The sequence below is a fragment of the Papio anubis genome, chromosome 12 (genome assembly GCF_008728515.1).
Source record: "Papio anubis isolate 15944 chromosome 12, Panubis1.0, whole genome shotgun sequence".
NCBI lineage: Eukaryota > Metazoa > Chordata > Mammalia > Primates > Cercopithecidae > Papio > Papio anubis.
In genome coordinates this window covers 117,035,187-117,056,893 of record NC_044987.1, presented here as the reverse complement: position 1 = coordinate 117,056,893, position 21,707 = coordinate 117,035,187, and the positions used below count along the sequence as shown (strand labels likewise).

General features: G+C 52.1%; 1 protein-coding gene across 1 annotated transcript; it reads left to right on the top strand.

Annotated features, from left to right (window-relative positions):
- Window positions 1-4,409: 4,409 nt before the first annotated feature.
- On the top strand, window positions 4,410-8,462 carry LOC101005556 (aldehyde dehydrogenase family 3 member B2). Its single transcript, XM_031653760.1, is given in 8 exon segments — window positions 4,410-4,495; window positions 4,948-4,996; window positions 4,999-5,119; window positions 5,122-5,218; window positions 5,220-5,329; window positions 6,043-6,209; window positions 6,850-6,949; window positions 7,213-8,462. Coding segments are annotated over 7 exon segments (801 nt in total). The 5' UTR covers window positions 4,410-4,495; window positions 4,948-4,975; the 3' UTR covers window positions 7,398-8,462.
- The last annotated feature ends 13,245 nt before the right edge of the window (window positions 8,463-21,707 follow it).

Genomic DNA, 21,707 nt, shown 5'->3' with positions numbered 1-21,707 from the left:
GAGTGCTTGGTGCGGTGCAAGTGCAGATGGTGCCACTGGCCTCCAGGACACTCACTGGGGATGCCAAGGCCCTGCTAACCACTCACCTCCACTGCCCTCAGCAATGCGGGTCTGAGGCAGCAACCCTGGGCATGGCCCTGTGACCTGCAGCTGAGGGATGAGATAACTGAAGTCCACACGTAGACAGACATACACACACACGGACACAAACACCCATACACACACAGACACCCATACACACAGACACACATACACATACAGACACACATACACAGACACACATGGGCACAGACACCCATAAACAGACACAGATGCTGAACACCCAATGCCGCGTTAATGCGCCATGGACCTGTACCACGTGGACCTGGACCTTAATGCCACCGGACCACCTGGGGACCATGCTGCTGCCTGGAACCGCAATGGGACTACAATGATAAATGCCCTGGACCCTTAATGCTGGATACCTGGATCGCCTGCGGGCCGCACGTGGATACTCGGACCCGTTGCCTGGGGACCGCCTGAACCTGGACCGCCGTGCCTGGTTCGCCACATGCCTGCTGCTGGACCACGCCCAATACCGCACTGGACATGGGGACTACTGGACGCCAATGCCACCTGACCACACGGACGGGGACGCCATGCCTGGACGTCTGGATAACCCATGCACGGACACTGGACCTGGACCACATGCCATGCCACACACGCCAGCCACCGCCGCACCATGCTCCTGGTTCACCCACGGACGCCATGTCTGCCTGATCGCGTACGTACTGCGCAGGCCACCGGACGCCCGTAATATCACGCAAACACGGACCGCGCGGACGCCATACACCGGACTACTGGACCGCACCGGACCTTAATGCCTGGACCGCGTACAATGCACGCCCCCATTATGCCTGGGACATCATGCCTGCAGACCTTACATACACGCAAGGGACTATGGACAGTACCGGACACTTAATGCCTGTGGACCTTATATTGCCTGGACCTGGACGATCTATGCGCACAAGGACCTGGACCTTACATACGCACTGGACGCGAACTCACGCACGCATGTGCGCCGTCCAGCCTGAGGACAGCCACTTATCGGACGCCCATGCCGCATGCCGCCATACCGCACGGACCGCGGACGCTTATAAAACCACACGGACTCCACGGACGCCCATACACACCTGCACAAGGCCTGTGAAATGCGTACGCGCTCGTACGGACGCCGTTACGGACCGCACGGACGCCATGCTGCGGCTGGACGCAGGACGCCCATGCGTACGGACGCACTTGCCTGCGGACGCACGCAGGCCTGAGACCACCGGACGCCCATGCCGCACCGGACGCACCGGATCACTGGACGATCCATGCGCACGGACGCCCATGCCACGGACTCACGGACGTCCATGCACGGATGCGCACGGACAAGCCAGACGCCAATGCGCGGACGCCCATACGCACACGGATGCCCATGCGCACGGACGCACGGACTGCCCATACGCACCTGGACTCACTTGCCGCATGGACCGCACCTGAGCCTGAGCCTGAGACACGGACGCCCACAATACGCATACGGACACACGGACTCCTGAAGCCACGGACGTCCATACGCACGGACCCCATACGCACACGGACGCACAGACGCCGTACGCATGCACACGCAGGCCGCCGGACCACGGACGATACGTACGCGGACACACAGACCCTTACATACGCATACGGACGCACACAGACACCCATACACATGCACAGAAGCGCACGGACCCACAGACGCCCAGCCACATTTTGGACACCCGGACGCACACTGACAGACCTTACGCGGCACAGATACATACAGCACACAGACACCCATACACAGAGACACACAGACATACAGACACCCATACACACACAGACACACAGCACCCATACACACAGAGACACAGATACCCATACACACACCCATGCACACAGACTCCCATACACACAAAGACACACAGCACCCATACATACACAGACACACGCGGACACCCATACCCACAAAAGGGCACAAAGACAGCCATACACAGAGAGACCCACACAAAGACACAGAGACACAAAGACACAGACAGACCCACGGATACACAAAGACACAGGATTTGCACGCCATTCTTCAGCCCCTGGGCTGGAATGCTCAGAATCCCCTTGCTAGGACCTGGCAATCCTCCTGAGTGTCCCCCTGGACCCCTTCCCCCACCCCCGCGGTCCTGATCCTTCCTCCTCTCCAGAACCCACCGGGGTTCCCTTGGGCCCTCAGGCTAAAGCCCAGAGGGGTTCATGCCCTGGGGCAGTCTCAGCTCTGCCAACCTACCTCCACCTGCCACCTGTGCCCACGGATACCAACCCCGGAGCTCTCTCCTCCGCTTCTACTTCCTTCTACGACCCGCCGAGTGCCACCCCCGCCCAGAGCGGGTGCCAAACCCTCATCAGCGCTAGGGCACGTCTATGGCTTCAGTTTCCCCATCTGCAACCTCTGTGAGCTCTGGAGCAAAGAACCCTCCGAGTCCCTCGTTTAGACCCAGAAGGGAGGGAGGCCCAGGGGAGAGCTCTGTTCCGCCTGAGTGGTCTGGGCGGAGCCGTGGCCAGGTGCCAACGTGGGTGGGTGTGTGTCTGTGCAAGGAGGGGAAGTGCAGTGAAGAGCTGGGATGGTGGTCACCCAAGGTGTGGGGTGTGCTGGGCTTCCAGAGCGCCCAGGAGGGGGATCTTCTCCCAGGAGTGGGGGAGGTCAAGCCCAGGGCCCTCCCTCATGGACACGCCTGGGAGGCAGGTGAGTTGGGGGGTGGTGGCGCAGGCAGGCCCAGCCCCGTGGGGTCATTCGAGTGGGTCTGTGTGTGTACGAGGTGGGGTGTCTGTGAGCCCCCATGGGTGCAGGTGGGGCAAGGGTGTGCAGACTCTGGGGTGGCTGGAGGGTGCCTGTGAAGGAGGGGCAGCCCAGCCATCCAGTTCACTCTGCCCTGTCTGACAGGATGGACCCCTTCCAGGGCACGCTGCGGCGGCTGCGGGAGGCCTTCAAGTCGGGGCGCACGCGGCCGGCCGAGTTCCGGGCTGCGCAGCTCCAAGGCCTGGGCCGCTTTCTTCAAGAAAACAAGCAGCTTCTGCAAGACGCACTGGCCCAGGACCTGCATAAGGTGGGCCGTGGAGGGTGCGCCCAGGCAGGGGCTGGAGCGGCATCCCTGTCCTCTTTCAGAAGGGTCCATGCCCCCTAGTGACTGGCTGTGTCCCTAGTTTTATCCCTGTTTGTTTAACAGACCCCTTCCCTGGCATGTGGAGTGTGGCAGGCACCTGACCTTCACTCCTGAACACTCACAGCCACCCTGTGATGCAAGCTTGATGGCTGTCCCCATGTTGCAAATGAGGAAACTGGGGCACTCGGGGGTTAACATCGCTTGCCCAAGACCACACAGCCAGGAAGTCACAGATCAGAATCGCAGCCATGCGCAGTTCCCAGGGGACCGCAGTGCCTCCCATAGGAGCTGTCTTTATGTGTCCGGTGCTGGTGGTGCCTGAGTGTGCCCTCCTCAAATTCTGGACCCCTCCTGGCCCGGGTCTGGGACTGACCTCTCTCACCTCCACCACCACAGTTAGCCTTCGAGGCAGACGTATCTGAGATCATCACCAGCCAGAATGAGGTTGACTATGCCCTCAAGAACCTGCAGGCCTGGATGAAGGACGAACCGGGCTCCACGAACCTGGTGAGTCCTGCTGGCAGGCGGTGGGAGGGAAGGGCAGGGCACCAGGCAGCTCTGGTCCAGGCCCCCTTCTGCCACCGAGGCCCCGGGCGAGTCACTGATTTTCTCGTCTTTCCTGGGATTCCATCGCACAGGGAGCTGAGGCCCCAAGTGCGCAGTGGGTAGGCTTTGGGGTAGCCCTTGGCAGGGCCTCACCGTCTGCCCTGTGCCTCAGTTCACGAAGTTGGACTCGGTCTTCATCCGGAAGGAACCCTTTGGCCTGGTCCTCATCATCGCACCCTGGAACTATCCCGTGAACCTGACCCTGGTGCCCCTGGTGGGCGCCCTCGCTGCAGGTGAGGAGGGAGTTCCGAACCCCATGCTCTTCCCGCCCAGTAGCCCCTCCCAAAAAGGCCCCTGGAATCCTGCCTATGAGGCACCCTCAGCCTCACATGCCCTCTGAACCCAGCCCCTGGTTGGGCATGGGGACCCTGGGCTCCCCCAGTGACGTCCCCATCTGCCCCTGCAGGGAATTGCGTGGTGCTGAAGCCGTCAGAAATCAGCCAGGGCACAGAGAAGGTCCTGGCTGAGGTGCTGCCCCAGTACCTGGACCAGGTGAGGGTGGCCCTGCCCCAGCAGTGCCCGGCATCCCTATACCTCACCCCTGCAGGCTGAGGAGGCCCAGCTGGCCCCTAAGCCCGCCCCCGAGCTACCCTGAGCCGCCCATCCTGCCTTGCAGAGCTGCTTTGCTGTGGTGCTGGGCGGGTCCCAGGAGACAGGGCAGCTGCTGGAGCACAAGTTTGACTACATCTTCTTCACGGGTGAGGGGCCAGGCCAGGTTCCCAGAGTAGGCGGAGGGGATCAGCAGGGCAGAGGGTGGGAGGGCTGTGGAGGGAGGAGGCTGGGGCCAGTAGTGGCGACACATGGGAGCTGGAGCTGGCACAGAGGCCGTCTGCTTGCACAGGCCAGGCCCTGGGCACATTGGAGCAATTGGATCCTGGGGTGACCGGGCTGGAGGCAGGTCCCATTGTGTGAGCCACAGCAGCCAGGAGAGCGGTGAGACGGGCCAGGACTTTCTATGAAGAAAGCAGGCAAGACTCAGGTGCCTGGAGCGTGTGGTCAAGGCCAGTTGAGGATGGGGTCTCCTCACCGCGTGCCTAGGGAGCCCGCTGACTCCAACACCTTTCCAGGGAGGGCCCGGGGCCGGGAGGCTGGAAACCATCCGCCTGGCCCAGGTCACTGAACAGCCACTCTGGTTTCCTTCCGCACCCAGGGAGCCCTGGAGTGTGGGCAAGATTATCATGACTGCTGCCGCCAAGCACCCACGGCACCTGTCACCCTGGAGCTGGGGGCAGAACCCTACTCGTGGGCTGACAACTCCGACCCCCAGCCCAGACTGTGGCCAACAGCGTGGCCTGGTTCCCGCTACTTCAGCGCCGGCCAGATCGTGGCCCCGACTATGTCCTGTGCAGCCCGAGATGCAGGAAGGCTGCTGCCGCCCTGCAGAGCACCATCACCCGTTTCTATGGCGACGACCCCCAGAGCTCCCAAACTTGGCCGCATCATCAACCAGAAACAGTTCCAGCTGCGGGCTGCTGGGGCTCGCGACTGCGTGGCCGTTGGGGGCCAGAGTGGCCCAGGCGATCGCTACGTAGGTGGAGTCCTGCTGCCCCTACCACAGCCACCTGGGCCAGGGCCCCTCCTCGCGGGAGGGCCCGCGGCTGGGCCACAAGTCTGGACCAGCACCTGAAGCCGGCCCCACACTGTCAGGCCGGCCTTGAGCTGCGGCTCAGTGCCCGTGACTCCGTCTCTGTGCTGAGCCTGTGGCTACAAGGTGACTCTGGTCCCTCAGCCCTGGATTGGCTGGTTGGGATCCCAGGGCTCCAGGGCCAGCGTGCTAGATGAACTCCCCATCCCACCACCGGCTGTCCTGAAAGGCCACAACCTCAGATTCTCGAGGCCACGATCCCAGGTTCCTAAGCTCTAATGGCCCGTCCTGAGCTCACAGTCTCCTGGGCGTGCGGCTCAGCAGCTCACGGGACACTGTGGCTCCAACATTCTGGGGTGCTGTCGCCTCATGAACCCCAAGGTTCTAAGAATCCCATCACCCCTGACTGTAAGACCAAGGTTGGGGGATTCTCTGGGCCCCATAGGCCCTGAGCAGGCTGGGGAAGACCTAGGGTCCCTCCTGGGAGTCTATGGGGAGACTTTCTTCCCTAAACACTCCGAAGCCTGAAGCCGTGGGAAGTCAGACCTTAGGATCCTGGCCTGGAGCCCTGGCCCGTGGCCCTGTCCCCATCTCTACCCCCACCCCTGGGTGCTATCCTGACTGTGGCTCTGGGGCTGAGCTATCTCTGGTGCCCGGCAGCCCCCACAGTGCTGGTGGACGTGCAGGAGATGGAGCCGGTGATGCAGGAGGAGATCTTCGGGCCCATCCTGCCCATCGTGAACGTGAGGAGTGTGGATGAAGCCATTGAGTTCATCAACAGGCGGGAGAAGCCCCTGGCCCTGTATGCCTTCTCCAACAGCAGCCAGGTGGGTGTACAGCCAGGTTGGGGGCAATGAGGGGCTGAAAGGGGCACAGACTGGCCCCTTTCCTTTCACAGCCCTTCCTAGGAGGGCTTTGGAGCAGCAGATGCCTCAAGGGTGACTATATCTAGGCCAGCTGGTACCACCGCATCTGGCGCAAGGATGCCTGGCAGAGAGGACAGGGCCCAAACCCACCAGGCATGTAGTGGGCCCGTCCTCTGTCCTGGCCGGAGCAGCCTGCACCTGGACTGTGCAAAGGTTCTGCATGGGCAAGCAGAGGCCCGGAATGGAGGTCAGGGACAGAGCAGAGCGGGGGCCTGATAGAGCCCAGCGGGTCGTGGTGGGGCCTGCAGCCCACACTGCAGTATCCTAACCTCACCGTTAGACTCAAGGCTGCCAGCCCCGCGGTCCTGCAGGGCTTCCTGGTCTTTGCGCCATGTTGGTATTCACCCCACGGCACCCCAACCATCACTGACAGGTGCTGTCCCCAGAAGATGCTTAGAGGGGAGATTATTGCCTGTTAGAGGGTGGAGGGGCAGGTGGAGGGGCATGTGAGGATGAGGCTCACCTCCACTGTGGAATGTGGGGGGCTCAAGCCCTCTTCCCATGACTGGAGCCCACCACCCACCTTCCCACTCCCCGGCAGGTTGTGAACCAGATGCTGGAGCGGACCAGCAGTGGCAGCTTTGCAGGCAACGACGGCTTCCTCTATCTGTCTCTGCTGTCTGTGCCGCTGGGGGGAGTTGGTAGGTACCTGCCCATTCCCACCCCCAGGAAAGCTTGGCTTTGGTACCCCAGACCGAGGAAGTCCCTTTGCTCACTGTTCAACCTTGATCCGGGCCCTGGGCCTCTCAAGGCCTCAGTTTCCCTATCTGTACAATGGCTCTGTGAGTGGCCTGGCTCTCTCTGAGCTCCCTGCCAGCTGTGTGCCCCTGGCCAGGGCAGTGGCCTGCTGCTAGGGCTGCATGGGCAGCCTGGCCTCAGGTCCTTGCTCTCTGTGCCCACCTAGGCCACAGCGGGATGGGCCGGTACCATGGCAAGTTCACCTTCGACACCTTCTCCCACCACCGCACCTGCCTGCTCGCCCCCTCTGGCCTGGAGAAGTTAAAGGAGATCCGCTACCCGCCCTACACCGACTGGAACCAGCAGCTGTTGCGCTGGGGCATGGGCTCCAACAGCTGCACCCTCCTGTGAGCGTCCCACCCGCCTCCAATGGGTCACGCAGAGAAACCTGAGTCTAGCCATGATGGGCTTGTGCTCCCAACTCACATTGTTCCTCCAGACCGCAGGGTCCCCCAGCCTCAGGTTGCTGGAGCTGTCATGTGACTGCATCCTGGCTGCCAGGGTTGCAAAGCAAAGTCTTGCTTCTATCTGAGGGATGCTGTTCGAGAGAGGCCAAGAGACTATAGAACATGCCAAGTAACCTCACTCATCCCACCCTCCCCAATTCTAGCCCTTTGCTCTCTCGGTCAAGGTTGGCCAGGCCCAGTCCCAGGGGCAGCGTGACCCTGGAAAATACGGTGCTCTGCCTTCTTAGGGGCAGCAGCACTGAACGGTTGAGAGCGTGGATCTCTCCAGGCCTTTGCTCTCTCCTCTAGGCACACACGCACTTCCGCCTCTGCCCCGTCCCAATTGCTCCAGCACTGCCTCCCCCAGGGATCCTCTCACATCCCACACTGGTCTCTGCACCACCCCTCTGGTTCACACAGCACCCTGCACTCACCCACAGCAGCTCCATCCACAGAGAAAGCCGGGGTTTGCATCCTTCCACTGCAGTGTTACTGGAACGTGTGGGCAAGTCCCTTCACTTCTCTGAGCCTCAGTTTCCTTATGTGAAAGTTGCTGGAACCAAAATGGAGTCACTTATGTCAAACTCTAATACAATGGAGTCGGGGGGCCACAAAGAAGCCCTCACACACACATGCCCATAACGGGATTTATCACAAGACACTCCTGCATGTAGACCAGACACGGGGCATCTCGAAAGCACGTCCTCAAGACTGTAGTATTCCAAATGAGCTGCAGACGCTTACCTACCATGGCCATCTCCACCAGAAAACCATCGCCAACTCTGCGATCAGCTTGTGACCTACAAACCTTTTAAACAAACCTTGTTTAAAAGCAGCTTACATGGACTTCTGTCCTTTAAAAGCTTCCCCTTGGCTGTGGCCCTCTGCGTATGCCTGGGATCCTTCCTAGCACTCATAGCCCAGATATTAATCCTCTGCTCTTCCCAAATAAATTCACCTGTTCTGGAAAGTCTGTCTCTCTGAGGTTGACACTTATCTTGTAGAATGGGGTTGCCACCCATCTTTGATCATAAAGGAAATCTCAGATTTAGAACTACGTTACCCAGGCTGCTCTTGAACTCCTGGGCTCAAGCAGTCTACCTCGGCCTCCCAGAATGCTGGGATTACAGGTGTGAACCACCATGCCCAGCCCACATTTCTTAAATACGGTGATTCAGTCCAAACCTTGGTAATACAATCGATGTTTCTAATTGTGTCCTGCTTACAGGGAGCAGGATTTGTTTTTCGTTTTTTGAGGTGGCATCTCACCCTGTATCCCAGGCTGCAGTGCAGAGGCGCGATCTCTGCTCACTGCAACCTCTGCCTCCCGGGTTGAAGCAATTCTCCTGCCTCAGCCTCCCTAGTAGCTGGGATTACAGGCGCCCACCACCATGCCCAACTAATTTGTTGTATTTTTAGTAGAGACGGGGTTTCACCATGTTGGTCAGGCTGGTCTTGAACTCCTGACCTCAGGTGATCCGCCCGCCTTGGCCTCTGAAAGTGCTGGGATTACAGGTGTGAGCCACTGCACCCGGCCCAGAGAGCAGGGTTTCTGTGTGTTTGTTTTTGTTTGTTTTTTGTATATTTAAATAAGAATATTCATGAATAGTTTCTGAATTTTGCAGGAATCAAGTAGGGAGAAAAAGTGAATACTTCTGCCTTTGTTCACAGAGGACACTTAGTCAAATTATTGCAAATGTCGACCCAAAGAGCCAAACTCTGTACAATATTTGAAGAGATTTATTCTGATCCAAATATGAATGACCATGGCCTGTGACACAGCCCTTAGGAGATCCTGAGAACGTGTACCCAAGATTGTCAGGTCACAGCTTGGATTTATACATTTTAGGGAGACGTGAGGCATCAATCAATATGTGCAAGATATATGTTGGTTTGGTCCAGAAAGATGGGAGAACTCAAAGCAGGGGCTTTCAGGCTATAGGTAAATTAAAAAATTTTCTGCTTGACAATTGGTTGAGCTTATCTGAAGACCTGTGATCAATAGAAAGGAAATGTTCAGGTTAAGATAAAGGATTGTGGAGACCAAGTTTTATTGTGCAGAGGAAGCTCTCAGATAGCAGGTGGTAAAATCTTTCTTTTTCTTTTTTTTTCTTTCTTTTTTTTTTTTTTTTTTGAGATGGGGTCTTGCTCTGTTGCCCAGGCTGGAGTACAGTGGAGCGATCTCAGCTCACTGCAACCTCTGCCACCTGCATTCAAGTGATTCTCCTGCCTCAGCCTCCCGAGCAGCTGGGATTACAGGCGCACACCACCACGCCTGGTTAATTTTTGTAGTTTTGTAGAGACAGGGTTTCATCACGTTGGCCAGTCTGGTCTTGAACTCCTGACCTCAAGTGATCCACATGCCTCGGCCTCCCAAAGAGCAGGCATTACAGGCATGAGCCACCACACTGGCCTAAAATGTTTCTTATCTAACATAAAAGGGTGCCTGGCTCTTAGCTGATTATCTCCTGGATCTGGAAAGAAGTTAAAAAAAAAAAGGAAAAGGGGATTCTCTACAGAATGTAGATTTTTCCCACAGGAGACAACTTTGCAGGGCAGTTGCAAGATATGGCAAGGAAATACATTTGGGGTTAAAGTATTTTGATTTCTTCTCTTTTTTGTTATGTGAGGTTATGCCAGAGTCAGGTCAGAAAGCAGACCACGCTACAGGGTTAAAATTAAAGCCTCTCTGATGAGACTCTGTGGTTTGTAGGGCGTGAATCCCCAGGCCCCTTAGGGGGGAATTTGGGCAAAAGAAGAAAAAAAATCAGAGTTTAGTCCTCACAAACTATAGGCACTTTATGACAGAAAATTTCCTTGAATCTGGAAAACAAAGTGAGGTGACAGTCTCATATTTAAGTCATATTAAGTCTCACATTTAAGTATTTGTATCAATTACTTAATTTCATGTAATTATTTTTGTTTTGTTCAATCTTTTTATTTTATTTTATTACCACAGAGTCTTGCTCCATCACCCAGGCTGGAGTGCAGTGGCACATTCTTGGGTCACTGAAACCTCCACCTCCCAGGTTCAAGCGATTCACCTGCGCAGCCTCCTGAGTAGCTGGGATTACAGGTGCCCACCACCACACCCGACTAATTTTTTTGTATTTTTAGGAGAGATAGGGTTTCACCATGTTGGCCAGGCTGGTCTCAAACTCCTGGCCTCAAGTGATCCATCCACCTCGGTCTCCCCAAGTGCTGAGATTACAGGTGTGGGCGGCAAGCCACCTAGGTGCCAAGGCAAGAGACTTAGGGCACAAGCTGTTCCAGTATAATAATGAAAATATATAGAATAAGAATAGTTATACTAGAAATAGATTATAGATATGATTGTATATGAATATCATTAATCATTAGTTTTTAGCATTACTCTTTATTCCAATATGATAATAATCTTTGTTCTACAATTATAACGTAGGGAAAACCAGGCCATTCAGAGATAGGAGCTGAACGGGCACGGTGAGAAGTGACCAAAAGACAAGGGTGTGAGCCCTCTGTTACACCTGGACAGGGCCACTAGAGGGCTCCCTGGTGTAGCAGTAACGCCAGCGCCTGGGAAGGCACCCATTACCTAGCGGACCTTGGTCTAGAGGTAGCATCAGTGCCTGGGGAAGGCACCTGTTACTTAGCAGACCGGGAAAGGGAGTCTCTCTTTCCCCAGGGGGGCGGTGATTAGAGAAGACTCTGCTCCACCACCTCTTGTGGAAAGCCTGACATCAGTGAGGCCCGCCCACAGCCATCTGGAGGCTTAACAGTCTCCCGGTGATGCTGTGCTTCAGCGGTCACACTCCTGTCTACCAAGTAGCTGGGACTACAGGCACCTGCCAACACGCCTGGCTAATTTTTTGTATTTTTAGTGGAGACGGGGTTTCACCATGTTAGCCAGGATGGTCTCCATCTCCTGACCTCTTAATCCGCCTGCCTCCGCCTCCCAAAGTGCTGGGAGTACAGACGTGAGCCACTGCGCCCTGCCAGAAATTTAAGCATTTCTGTGGCATACAACCATGCGACACAATCATCACAGTCATGACACATATTTTGGCATATCAGAGTTTTAGGAATCTCAAACCATTTCCCATAGTTTAGTGACACACTTACACAAACATTACTTAAAGGAAGTTAACACCATTTCTATTTGACAATGCTTCCCATATTATTTACCAAATAAGCCTGATCATTTAATGTCTCCAAAAGATGAGAGACACAACCTTTGAGGCTTGCTCCAGGAGGCCCTTCTGGAAGAATCTCAAAGTTGATTTTAGGCCAGATGGCTTCATTTAGGATTTGGATCCAGGGAAGCCTGCCAAAAATGTCAAAAAGTTCAAATGGCTTCCTTCAACAGAATCAGAGATCACTGCCAAATGATAGTTACTCGTTTAACCACAGTGATGATCAAAAGACTTCAAAAGCAACATGGAAAGTTACATGCATGGAAAAACCTTAGCACTTTAAAGCTCAGTCTCCCTAAGCAATCTGTTTTCCTAAGCCAATGAGCAGGGGAATACATTAGTAATACCGTGGGAAGTCCTGGTTACATGAAACAATTCAGACACATTAAGAAAAACCAAGAACACAGAATCAATTTATACTGGTATAAAACTGCTTTTGTCGACCTTTGAGACAAACTTGAAACCAGAGAAATTTGATATTAAGAAGGAATATAACAGAAACAGAAACTAATTTGTAATTTAGAGAATGGCTATTAACGAAGCAGGTTTTAGAAATGCATGTCAAAGCCTCTTGGAACTTTACTAAGAGTAAATTAATGTCTTAAGAAACCGCTGTTTTTTTGTTTGTTTGTTTGTTTGTTTAAGACGGAGTCTTGAAAAGTAAAATATAAAATTGGACCACAGAGGTACATAATTCACATTAAAAACAAAAACAAAACAAAGCAAAAACTTATTTGAAAAGACGGAGTCTTGCTCTGTCACCCAGGCTGGAGTGCAGTGGTGCAATTTTGGCTCACTGCAAGCTCTGCCTCCTCCTGCCATTCTCCTGCCTCAGCCTCCCAAGTAGCTGGGAATATGGGTGCCCACCACCACGCCTGGCTAATTTTGTGTATTTTTAGTAGAGACAGGGTTTCACCATGTTAGCCAGGATGGTCTTGATCTCCTGACCTTGTGATCTACCTACCTCGGCCTCCCAAAGTGCTGAGATTACAGGTGTGAGCCACTGGGCCTGGCTGAAACCACTGTTAATTTAACATAGGGGGCCAAAATTTTAAGTTATGTGTCATATGTTTTAATATCCAAATTCATTCTTTAGAAAAACTGTTATAGGCCAGGCATGGTGGCTTATACCTGTAAATCCCAGCACACTGGGAGGCCAGGATCACCTGAGGTCAGGAGTTCAAGAACAGCCTGACCAACATGGTGAAACCCCATCTCTACTAAATATACAAAGATTAGCCAGGCATGGTGGTGCATGCCTGTAATCCCAGCTACTCAGGAGGCTGAGGCAGGAGAATGGCATGAACCCGGGAGGCAGAAGTTGAACCCAGGAGATGGAAGTTGCAGTGAAGCAAGATCAAACCACTGCACTCCAGCCTCGGCAAGCGAGTGAGAGAGCAAGACTCCATCTCAAAAAACAAACAAACAAACAAACAAAAAACAACTATTACAAATCATTTAATTTAATTACAGCCAATTTAATCACTCCCAACACTTCCATCACAAGTTCCCATTCACAGGCCTAATCATGACTTACTCAGACACCTGTGGCATGCTTGGACTTGCCCTGTACTTCCTCTTTCTTAAATGTCTAGTCATTTTAGTCTAAGACAGAGATTGACCACACAAGATTCTTTCCTATACAAAATTACTCTCATTGCTTCACATCTGTAACTTTCTTTACATCTATGTCTCATCTTCTTACTGGTTCCTTTTAATCTTTTTTCTATTTCTTTCCTAAATCCATATTTTAAAACTCCCTTTAAATAACTGCTAAATTAGACAAATTACTTTTTTTCTCAATAAAGAATATATTTTATACCTTTCTTATTGTTTTCTTATTAAGTACACCTTACTTTTGGCACACTTCCTATATAGAATTGTATATTAGGATTTTTAAAAACCCTTAGTACTCTCAAATTTTTGTTTTTAATTATCTTTTTCCTTTTTTTGAAACAGGGTCTTGCTCCATCACCCAGGCTGGAGTGTAGTGGCATTGATTTGGCTTACTGCAGCCTCGACCTCCCTGGCTCAAGTGATCCTCCCATCTCAGCCTCCTGAGTAGCTGGGACTACAGTAGGCATGTGCCACCACCCCTGGCTAATTTTTTTTTTTTTTTGTAGAAACAGGGTCTCACCATTTTGCCCAGGCTGGTCTGGACCTCCTGATCTCAAATGATCCTCCCACTTCAGCTTCCCAAATTGCTGGAATTACAGGCATGAGCACCCATCCAGTTCCCTTAAATTTTGTTAAAAACATAGGAAGCACAAAATCTTGAACTGACTATCACATATTGGTATTTTATGCCATTGTATGCCATTTTGTAATTGTTAGAAAAACATGTTTTCCTATAGCATAATTTTTATACATATTTATAGGCCCAAACATATTTAGTCTTTAAATTAAATTTAAGAGACCAACAGCAAACATATTTACGGTCAGCAATTTGTTTCAGTTTTCGTCTTATTTGGAAATAACTCACATAGTTAATGAGTATCCATTACTTAATAGAGGATTTCAAATTACATTAAAAAGTTTGAGGCTGAAGTAGCGGTGGCTCAAGCCTGTAATCCCAGCACTTTGGGAGGCGAGGCAGGCGGATCAAGTCAGGAGGTGAGACCATCACACGGTGAAACCCGATCTCTACAAAAATACAAAAACAGCGAAGGCGGCTTGGCCTGTAGTCCCAGCTACTCGGGAGGCTGAGGCAGGAGAATGGGCGTAAACCAGGGAGGGTGGAGCTTGCAGTGAGCTGAGATCAGCCCTGCACTCAGCCAGAGGCCAAGCAGACTCCGTCTCAAAAAAAAAAAAAAAAAGGATTGATAGATACTTATCCCATTTACCTTTACATACTTTGTTTATTTTTAGCGGTTCACCAGGATTACTTATGAGAACTGATATATTAGACAAAGCTAGTCATCATTCCAAATTATTTATCTGTTAATTACCTTTTTATATAGCTGTATGTCAGGCAACTATCATAAAAGTAAGAACCTTTAAGGCCGGGTGCAGTGACTCACACATGTAATCCCAGCACTTTGGGAGGCCAAGGCGGGTGGATCACGAGGTCAGGAGATCAAGACCATCCTGGCTAACATGGTGAAACCCCGTCTCTACTAAAAAAAAAATACAACAAAATAGCCGGGCGTGGTGGCGGGCGCCTGTAGTCCCAGCTACTCCGGAGGCTGAGGCCAGAGAATGACGTGAACCCGGGAGGTGGAGCTTGCAGTGAGCTGAGATCGCGCCACTGCACTCCAGCCTGGGCGACAGAGCGAGACTCTGTCTCAAAAAAAAAAAGTAAGAGCCTTTAAGTTGCGTTTCAGAAGACACACCATTCCCATCAAACCAACAATTTTAGACTAGTTCCATTCACCAAAAGATTACCGTCATGTGAACTTGAAAAGCACTTAGTCTTATTTGCTTAGTTTATGAGTACTCATTTCTTTATAAGCCAGTTCGGTACCATAGACAAATACAACCAGACCTGTACATACTATCAGATATAAACAATGATCTTGTAGCTTTAACTTTTAAAGGTTTAGCCACGGGTCAAGTAAAATTCACTACTTAAAAGACAGATTCCAACTCTGTCTCTGTCCAACTAACAATTTTAGCTAAAATTTATCTGTCCCATACAGCAGAAGCCCTTTACTAAATTTTAGGAAGAACACAGTAGAAAGGAGACAGGCAAAAATCTGGCTCTAGTATCAGTTAGAAAACCCATGAGTCTCTCCCACAGCAATTGTTACCCAATCTAGGAGTTCCTAGATCATAGAGGCGTCCCTGAGTCCCATCGCTTCTGGTCACTATTAGCAAACTGTAGCATCGGGTGGGCTGATTGACGAGGAAGTTTCTTCCCCTACCCACTGGGGACAGTTAGGACACTCTAGTACCCAATGGCCCTCTTGTTTACAATATGCACATTGTTGTGGTCTCAAGAGCGGGAGGCCCTTTGGCCAGGCAGTGGGGGCCCTAGGGATCTTACTTATGGCTGATCATCTCCAGTGAACTGTGTTTTGTTTTGTTTGTTTTTTTCAAGAAAGAGTTTTGCTCTTGTCGCCCAGGCTAGAGTGCAATGGCGCAGTATTGGCTCACAACCTCTGCTTCCTGGGTTCAAGAGATTCTCCTGCTTCAGCCTCCCGAGTAGCTGGGATTGCAAGTGCCCACCACCATGACTGGCTAATTTTTTGTATTTTTAGTAGAGACAGGGTTTAGCCACATTGGCCACGCTGGTCTTGAACTCCTGACCTCAGGTGATCTGCCCACCTCAGCCTCCCAAAGTGCTGGGATTACAGGCATGAGCCACCACACCTGGCCGCAGTGAACTGTTTCTTGTGTACTTACTGGCTGGTTGTAGCCAAGAGACTCAGTAGCTTCTTATCTTGTGTTGCCTTGTTGGTTTTTTTTGTTTTTTTGTTTTTTTGTTTTTTGCCCCTTCCTGGATTTGGCCACAGTTGCTTAATACTTTAAGGGCAATCTCAACCAATTGAGATGTCAGCATCCCAAATGTCCCTTCTGCTTTTTGTAGTTTACACGCATGGCTTGTGCCACTGGAGTCCTGCTATAATTACTGTTTTCCCATATTACCCACCCAGCAGCTTAGAGGAGGGATTGGTGGTGACACAGATCCCACAACTCTTGGCCCACACTCAACTAGTTTTAAAAAAAAAAAAATTGGCGGGAGGGGTGGGTATGGTGGCTCATGCCTATAATCACCACACTTTGGGAGGCAAAAGTGGGCAGATCACTTGAGCTTAAGAGTTCGAGACCAACCTAGGTAAGATGGTGGAACCTTGTCTCTATAATATTAGGTTGGTTCAAAAGTAACCGCTGTTTTTGCCATTGAGAGTAACAATGGCAATTACAGCAAAAACTTCTATTACTTTTGCACCAATCTGATTTTTTAAAAATTAATTTTAAAAATTGGAAGGCATAGATTTCACTCAGAAAGGCAGGAAATCTCGTAACTGCTCTACACTGGCTCTGCTGACCACCCGGCGCTGCTCCAGAGGATGCAAACTGCCCGAGATTTAGATGAATTGACTGAAGGCAATAAAGACATTGTGTTGAAAAACACAGCAGAAAAGCTGGGTGTGGTGACTCACACCTGTAATCTCAGCACTTTAGGAGGCTGAAGGGGGTGGATCACTTGAGCTCAGGAGTTTGAGACCAGACTGGACAGCATAGCAAGACCCCATCTGAGAAAAAAAATTAGCTGGGCACGTGCCTGTAGTTTCAGTTACTTGGGAGGCTGAGACGGGAGGACTGTTTGAACCTGGAAGTTGGAGGTTGCAGTGAGCCAAGATTGGGCCACTGCACTGCAGCCTGGGTGACAGAGCCAGACCTTGTCCCCAGATTAAAAAAAAAAAACCCATTGCAGAAGACCTTCAGAATTGCTTGCCTCTAGAAACCATGCTGTCCTTAGAACATCTCACCCTTCAAAAACTACAGCAGCAGCCAGGACCCACCATTCACGCTGATGCATTCCTTTGTGATGAAGACTTCATTGATTCATTATGTGACAACGGGAAAACAAGCAGCAACTACTGTGTGGTTCACACCAAACAGAACCTTTAGACTGATTGTTTGTTCCTTCTCCCTCATGGAATTGAAGTTCATTTATCTTCGTGCACTCTCTGATCAATCAGGAAAGGTTGTGACTGACGTCAGCTCCAGGCTCAGCACAGTCTTTATGGGGTGATCTTATAGTTTAGCAGGTGCAACTCTGTGGAGTAGAACTGAATGGAGACTTTTGCCAGTTGCAGGAAATGGTCATTAAAAAATACCAGTTTACTCACAGAATAAAGGTGCTTCATGCAGACATCTGTCCCCAGGGTTTCTTCTGCAAAATGTTCATGCTGTTATCACGAATAATGTCTTCAAATATTCTCTTAATGAGGCAGAACAGGCCAGAGCTAGGAATATATTCGCCATAACGTAAGGAATCAGATCATTATTAGTGACAGTGCCAAGTCTTGAAGATTCTCTCCTGGGTCTTCAGACTAATACACATTTATCTCCTTGGGCTGAAGAAGTACTGTGGGACTATGACGTATACCCACAAAAGGATATTGACAAAGAAGCTCTTTATTTATTTATTTATTTGTTCGTTTGTTTATTTATTTTTTCTTCTGAGACAAGGTCTTACTCTGCTATCTAGCCTGGAATGCAGCGGTACGATAACAGCTCACTGTAACCTTCAACTCCCCATGCTCAAGTGATCCTCCTGCCTCAGCCTCCTGAGTAGCTGGGGCCACGGCTGTGTGTGCCACCACCTGGCTATTTTTTTTTTTTTTTTTTTTTTTGAGACAGAGTGCCGCTCTTGTCGCCCAGGCTGCAGTGCAATGGTGTGATCTCGGCTCACTGCAACCTCTGCCTCATGCCTCAGCGTCCCGAGTAGCTGGGATTACAGGCACCCACCACCACGCCCAGCTAATTTTTGTATTTTTAGTAGAGACGGGGTTTCGCCATGCTGGCCAGGCTGGTCTCAAACTCCTGACATCAGATGATCCGCCCCCCTCAGCCTCCCAAAGTGCTGGGATTACAGGTGTGACCCACTGCGCCCACTCTAATTTTTTTTTTTTGGTAGAGACAAAGTCTCCTTATGTTGCCCAGGCTAGTCTTGAACTCCTAGGCTCAAGCGATCTGCTCCCCTTGGCCTCCCAAAGTGTTGAGATTACAGGTGTGAGCCACTGCACCTGGCTGACAAAGAAGCTCTTGAACAAATCCATTTAATGAAATTAGCATTAAAATAGTCCTACCTCAATGTAATGTTTTGTGGAGTATCTTATAAAATAATGAAAAAAACCCAGTATTTTAATACATATTTTTCTGTGTATTTCCTTCTAGCCTTTGTACATATGATCACGTATTTGTAAAAAGTTGTATGTGTATATATACAACTTTACCCGCTTTGTGTGATAATACAATAAAAACACTTATCTGAAAAAAGTATTTTTTCCATCAAATAGCAGAGCTCCTGTTTCTGGTAACCCAGGGTATGGCAAACAGGGGCTCTGGGAGATGGAGCAGCTCAGCCTCCTGTGAAAAAATCTGTTTCTCTAAAAAAGAACAAATTCCCGTGCCGGGCACGGTGGCTCACACCCATAATCCCAGCACTTTGGGAGGCTGAGCGTGGTAGCAGGAGCCTGTAGTCCCAGCTACTCAGGAGACTGAGGCAGGAGATTGGGATGAACCCAGGAGGTGGGGCTTGCAGTGAGCCAAGATCACGCCACTGCACTCCAGCCTGGGTGACAGAGTGAGACTCCGTCTCCAGAAAAAAAAAACCGACTTCCCAAAACCAGTCCCACTGTTGTCTACCCAGATCCGGGTTGCCCTTGACCTGGCTGGAGATGCCTCTCAATCTCCCAAGGCACACAGAGCAGAGACAGAAACTGCAAGCAGAGCTGCACTGCGCTGAAGTCTAGAGATCCCACTGCTAGATCCAAAGAGTTTACCCTTTCAGTCAACCCAAGGGGCAACGTCCACTTTCTTCCCTGAAGGAGCAGCGCCGAACAAAAGCTCCAGGCAGCTGCTTCCGCTGTTTCGGAGGTAGGGCCAAGTGACAGCCCCATGGGCCGTGCAGCAAGCGGAAGATCCCCGGGAGTCATCCTCAACCCTCTGGGGCCACGTGGGTGAGTTCTCCCGGGGGAGGTGCCGCTGCCCACTGCTTCACCTTAGTGAGCGTCAAGGAGTTAGGATCAGAATCCCAGCTGGCCCCGTCTGGGTCGCCAGGGTTTTGTTATCCACACAACGGGTGGGCTCAGTTGCTTGGCGGGTGTCAACTAAAGAGGATTTAACAGGGGATTTGATTTCTTGCAACAAGTAAGGAGAACACCGAGACATCTCCCAGAGTGGTGTCTCCCCAAGCTGCCGCAGGTTTTCTAAGCATAGGGTAATGAGGCGTGATCTGATTGCATCTTGCAATGAGGTGATGCTGGGAGGCATGATCTAATTGGATGCTGCCACAGGGGGATACCACAGCTCTGACCCCTCTCTGGGTCTCAGTTTCCCCAACTGCAGTGAAGAAATTGGCCCCAGTGATGATGCCCATGACACCACCATCCTCTGCCCTCACTCATGCTGGGGTCTCCATGTGCCCATTTTCAAGCTTGTGCCTGCCCTTTATTCCTCACTCCCCACAGCTGTCCTTGGCCAGGACTTTCACAGCGTGGAGCCAAGGCCCAGAGAGGGCACTGAATCTCTCCAGGTCACACGGCCTGTCAGGGAGGTGGGGTCAAATCCAGGTCACACGTGTGCACATACACACACATGCACACATGCTTACATACATGCACACACACGCTCTCAAGCACATGCACACATGCATGCACACATACACACATGTTCTCACACGCACACGTGCACACATGTACACGCATGCACACACACATGCACACACAATACTCTCTTGCACATGCACACACAGGTACACACTCATGCACACATGCATGCTCTCACGCACATGCACGCACACATGCTCTCATGCACATGCACACATTTACAGATGCACACATGCATGCACACACATGCACACATGCACACACACTGCTGGGACTGGGGGCTGCTGTTTCTGAGGGCTCCTGCATGGGCTCCTGGCCCCCTTTCTGTTCCATAAACACTCACTGAAATGCAGAAGCCGGACCCCAGCCAAGGGAAGTGAAACTTTCCAGCACCCCTACTGCTGTCCTCCTCGAAGCTGGGGGCCCAGCGCCTCATGGCAGGAAGCACCCCGGCCCCCAGCAGCCCCCAAAGTAGCTAGGTCTGCCAAGCAGGCCCTTCGTTCCTGAGAGGCACCACACCGAGTCAGCAGGATCCCAGCCTCTGTGGGGGTTGGCGGGGCCTTCCAACAAAGACCATGGCCTGGGACTGGTGAAGCGGCATGGGGGTCCCTGAGACCCTACCCCAAGCAAGGAGGGACCAGACCCAGGCCGACAGGCTCCTCTGCTGACTCCCTCTCCCACCACCTGCCAAGGACTCAGTCGAGTCACCCAACCCCTAGAGCTTCCGTCCACACCTGCAAAATGGAGCCAGTGACAGCTGCCCCCAGGGCTGGATCAGATACAGGAGTTGATGGCATGGCATGGCCCCCTAATGACAGTCTCTGCCCTCCCTTTGCTGAGGCTCCAGGTGCCAGGAGAAGTGGTCCCTGGAGGGGGCTCATAGGGAGCCCCGGCCCGCTGGGGGCTCAGCCTCACACTCCATCCACCCCTCTTAACACCCTGTCAAGGTCCCAGCAGCCCTGATGGGAGCCAGGATGACAAATCCCCTGTCCCCACAATCCGTATGCTCTGAGCTCACGGAGCCCTGGGTGTGGAGGGCAGGAGAGCCCAGGCCACATGGAGTTGAGTGTGATCTGGGGCAGCTTCCGAGAGGGTGTAACTTAAGAGGGTCCTGGCCACCCAGAGCCCCCCAGGCTGGTGGGCCTGGCATCTGAAGCAGGGCTGGACTGGCCCGGGGAGACCCAGTGTGGTGGTAAAGAAGGCCTGGGATCAGATGCCTGGGGGAGGCTCCAGCTCAGGGTCCCAGCACCTGGCATCCAGCAGGCCCTGGCAAAGCAGCTTGCCTCACTCCCCAGTGACTTCTGAACTGGCCTCAGCTCCTCCCAGCAGATAGCTGAGCCTGGTGGGAGGGAGAGGCCCCAGGGCTGAGTGCAGGGGACCTCACCTTCATCCTTCCCCACTTTGCTCTTAAGAGGCATCAGGAGGGGATGGAGCCAGATTGGACGCCCTGAGTGCCACCTGCAGCCCGCCTCTAGGGCTCTGTGTGCCATGGGCAGTCCACCTCTACCAACTCTAGGGCTCTGTGTGCCCATGGGCAGCCCACCTCTACCACCTCTAGGGCTCTGTGTGTCTGTGGGCAGCCCGCCTCTAGGGCTCGTGTGCCTGTGGACATCTGTCTGAACCTCAGTTTTCACATCTATAAAATGAGCCTGAGGTTCGTTTCCAAAACAGAGCAAACCGAGTCATCTGAGTTACACTGTCCTTGAAAATGACTGAAATACCGGATCAAACATTTTGAAATTTTGCTTAAAGCAACAAAGA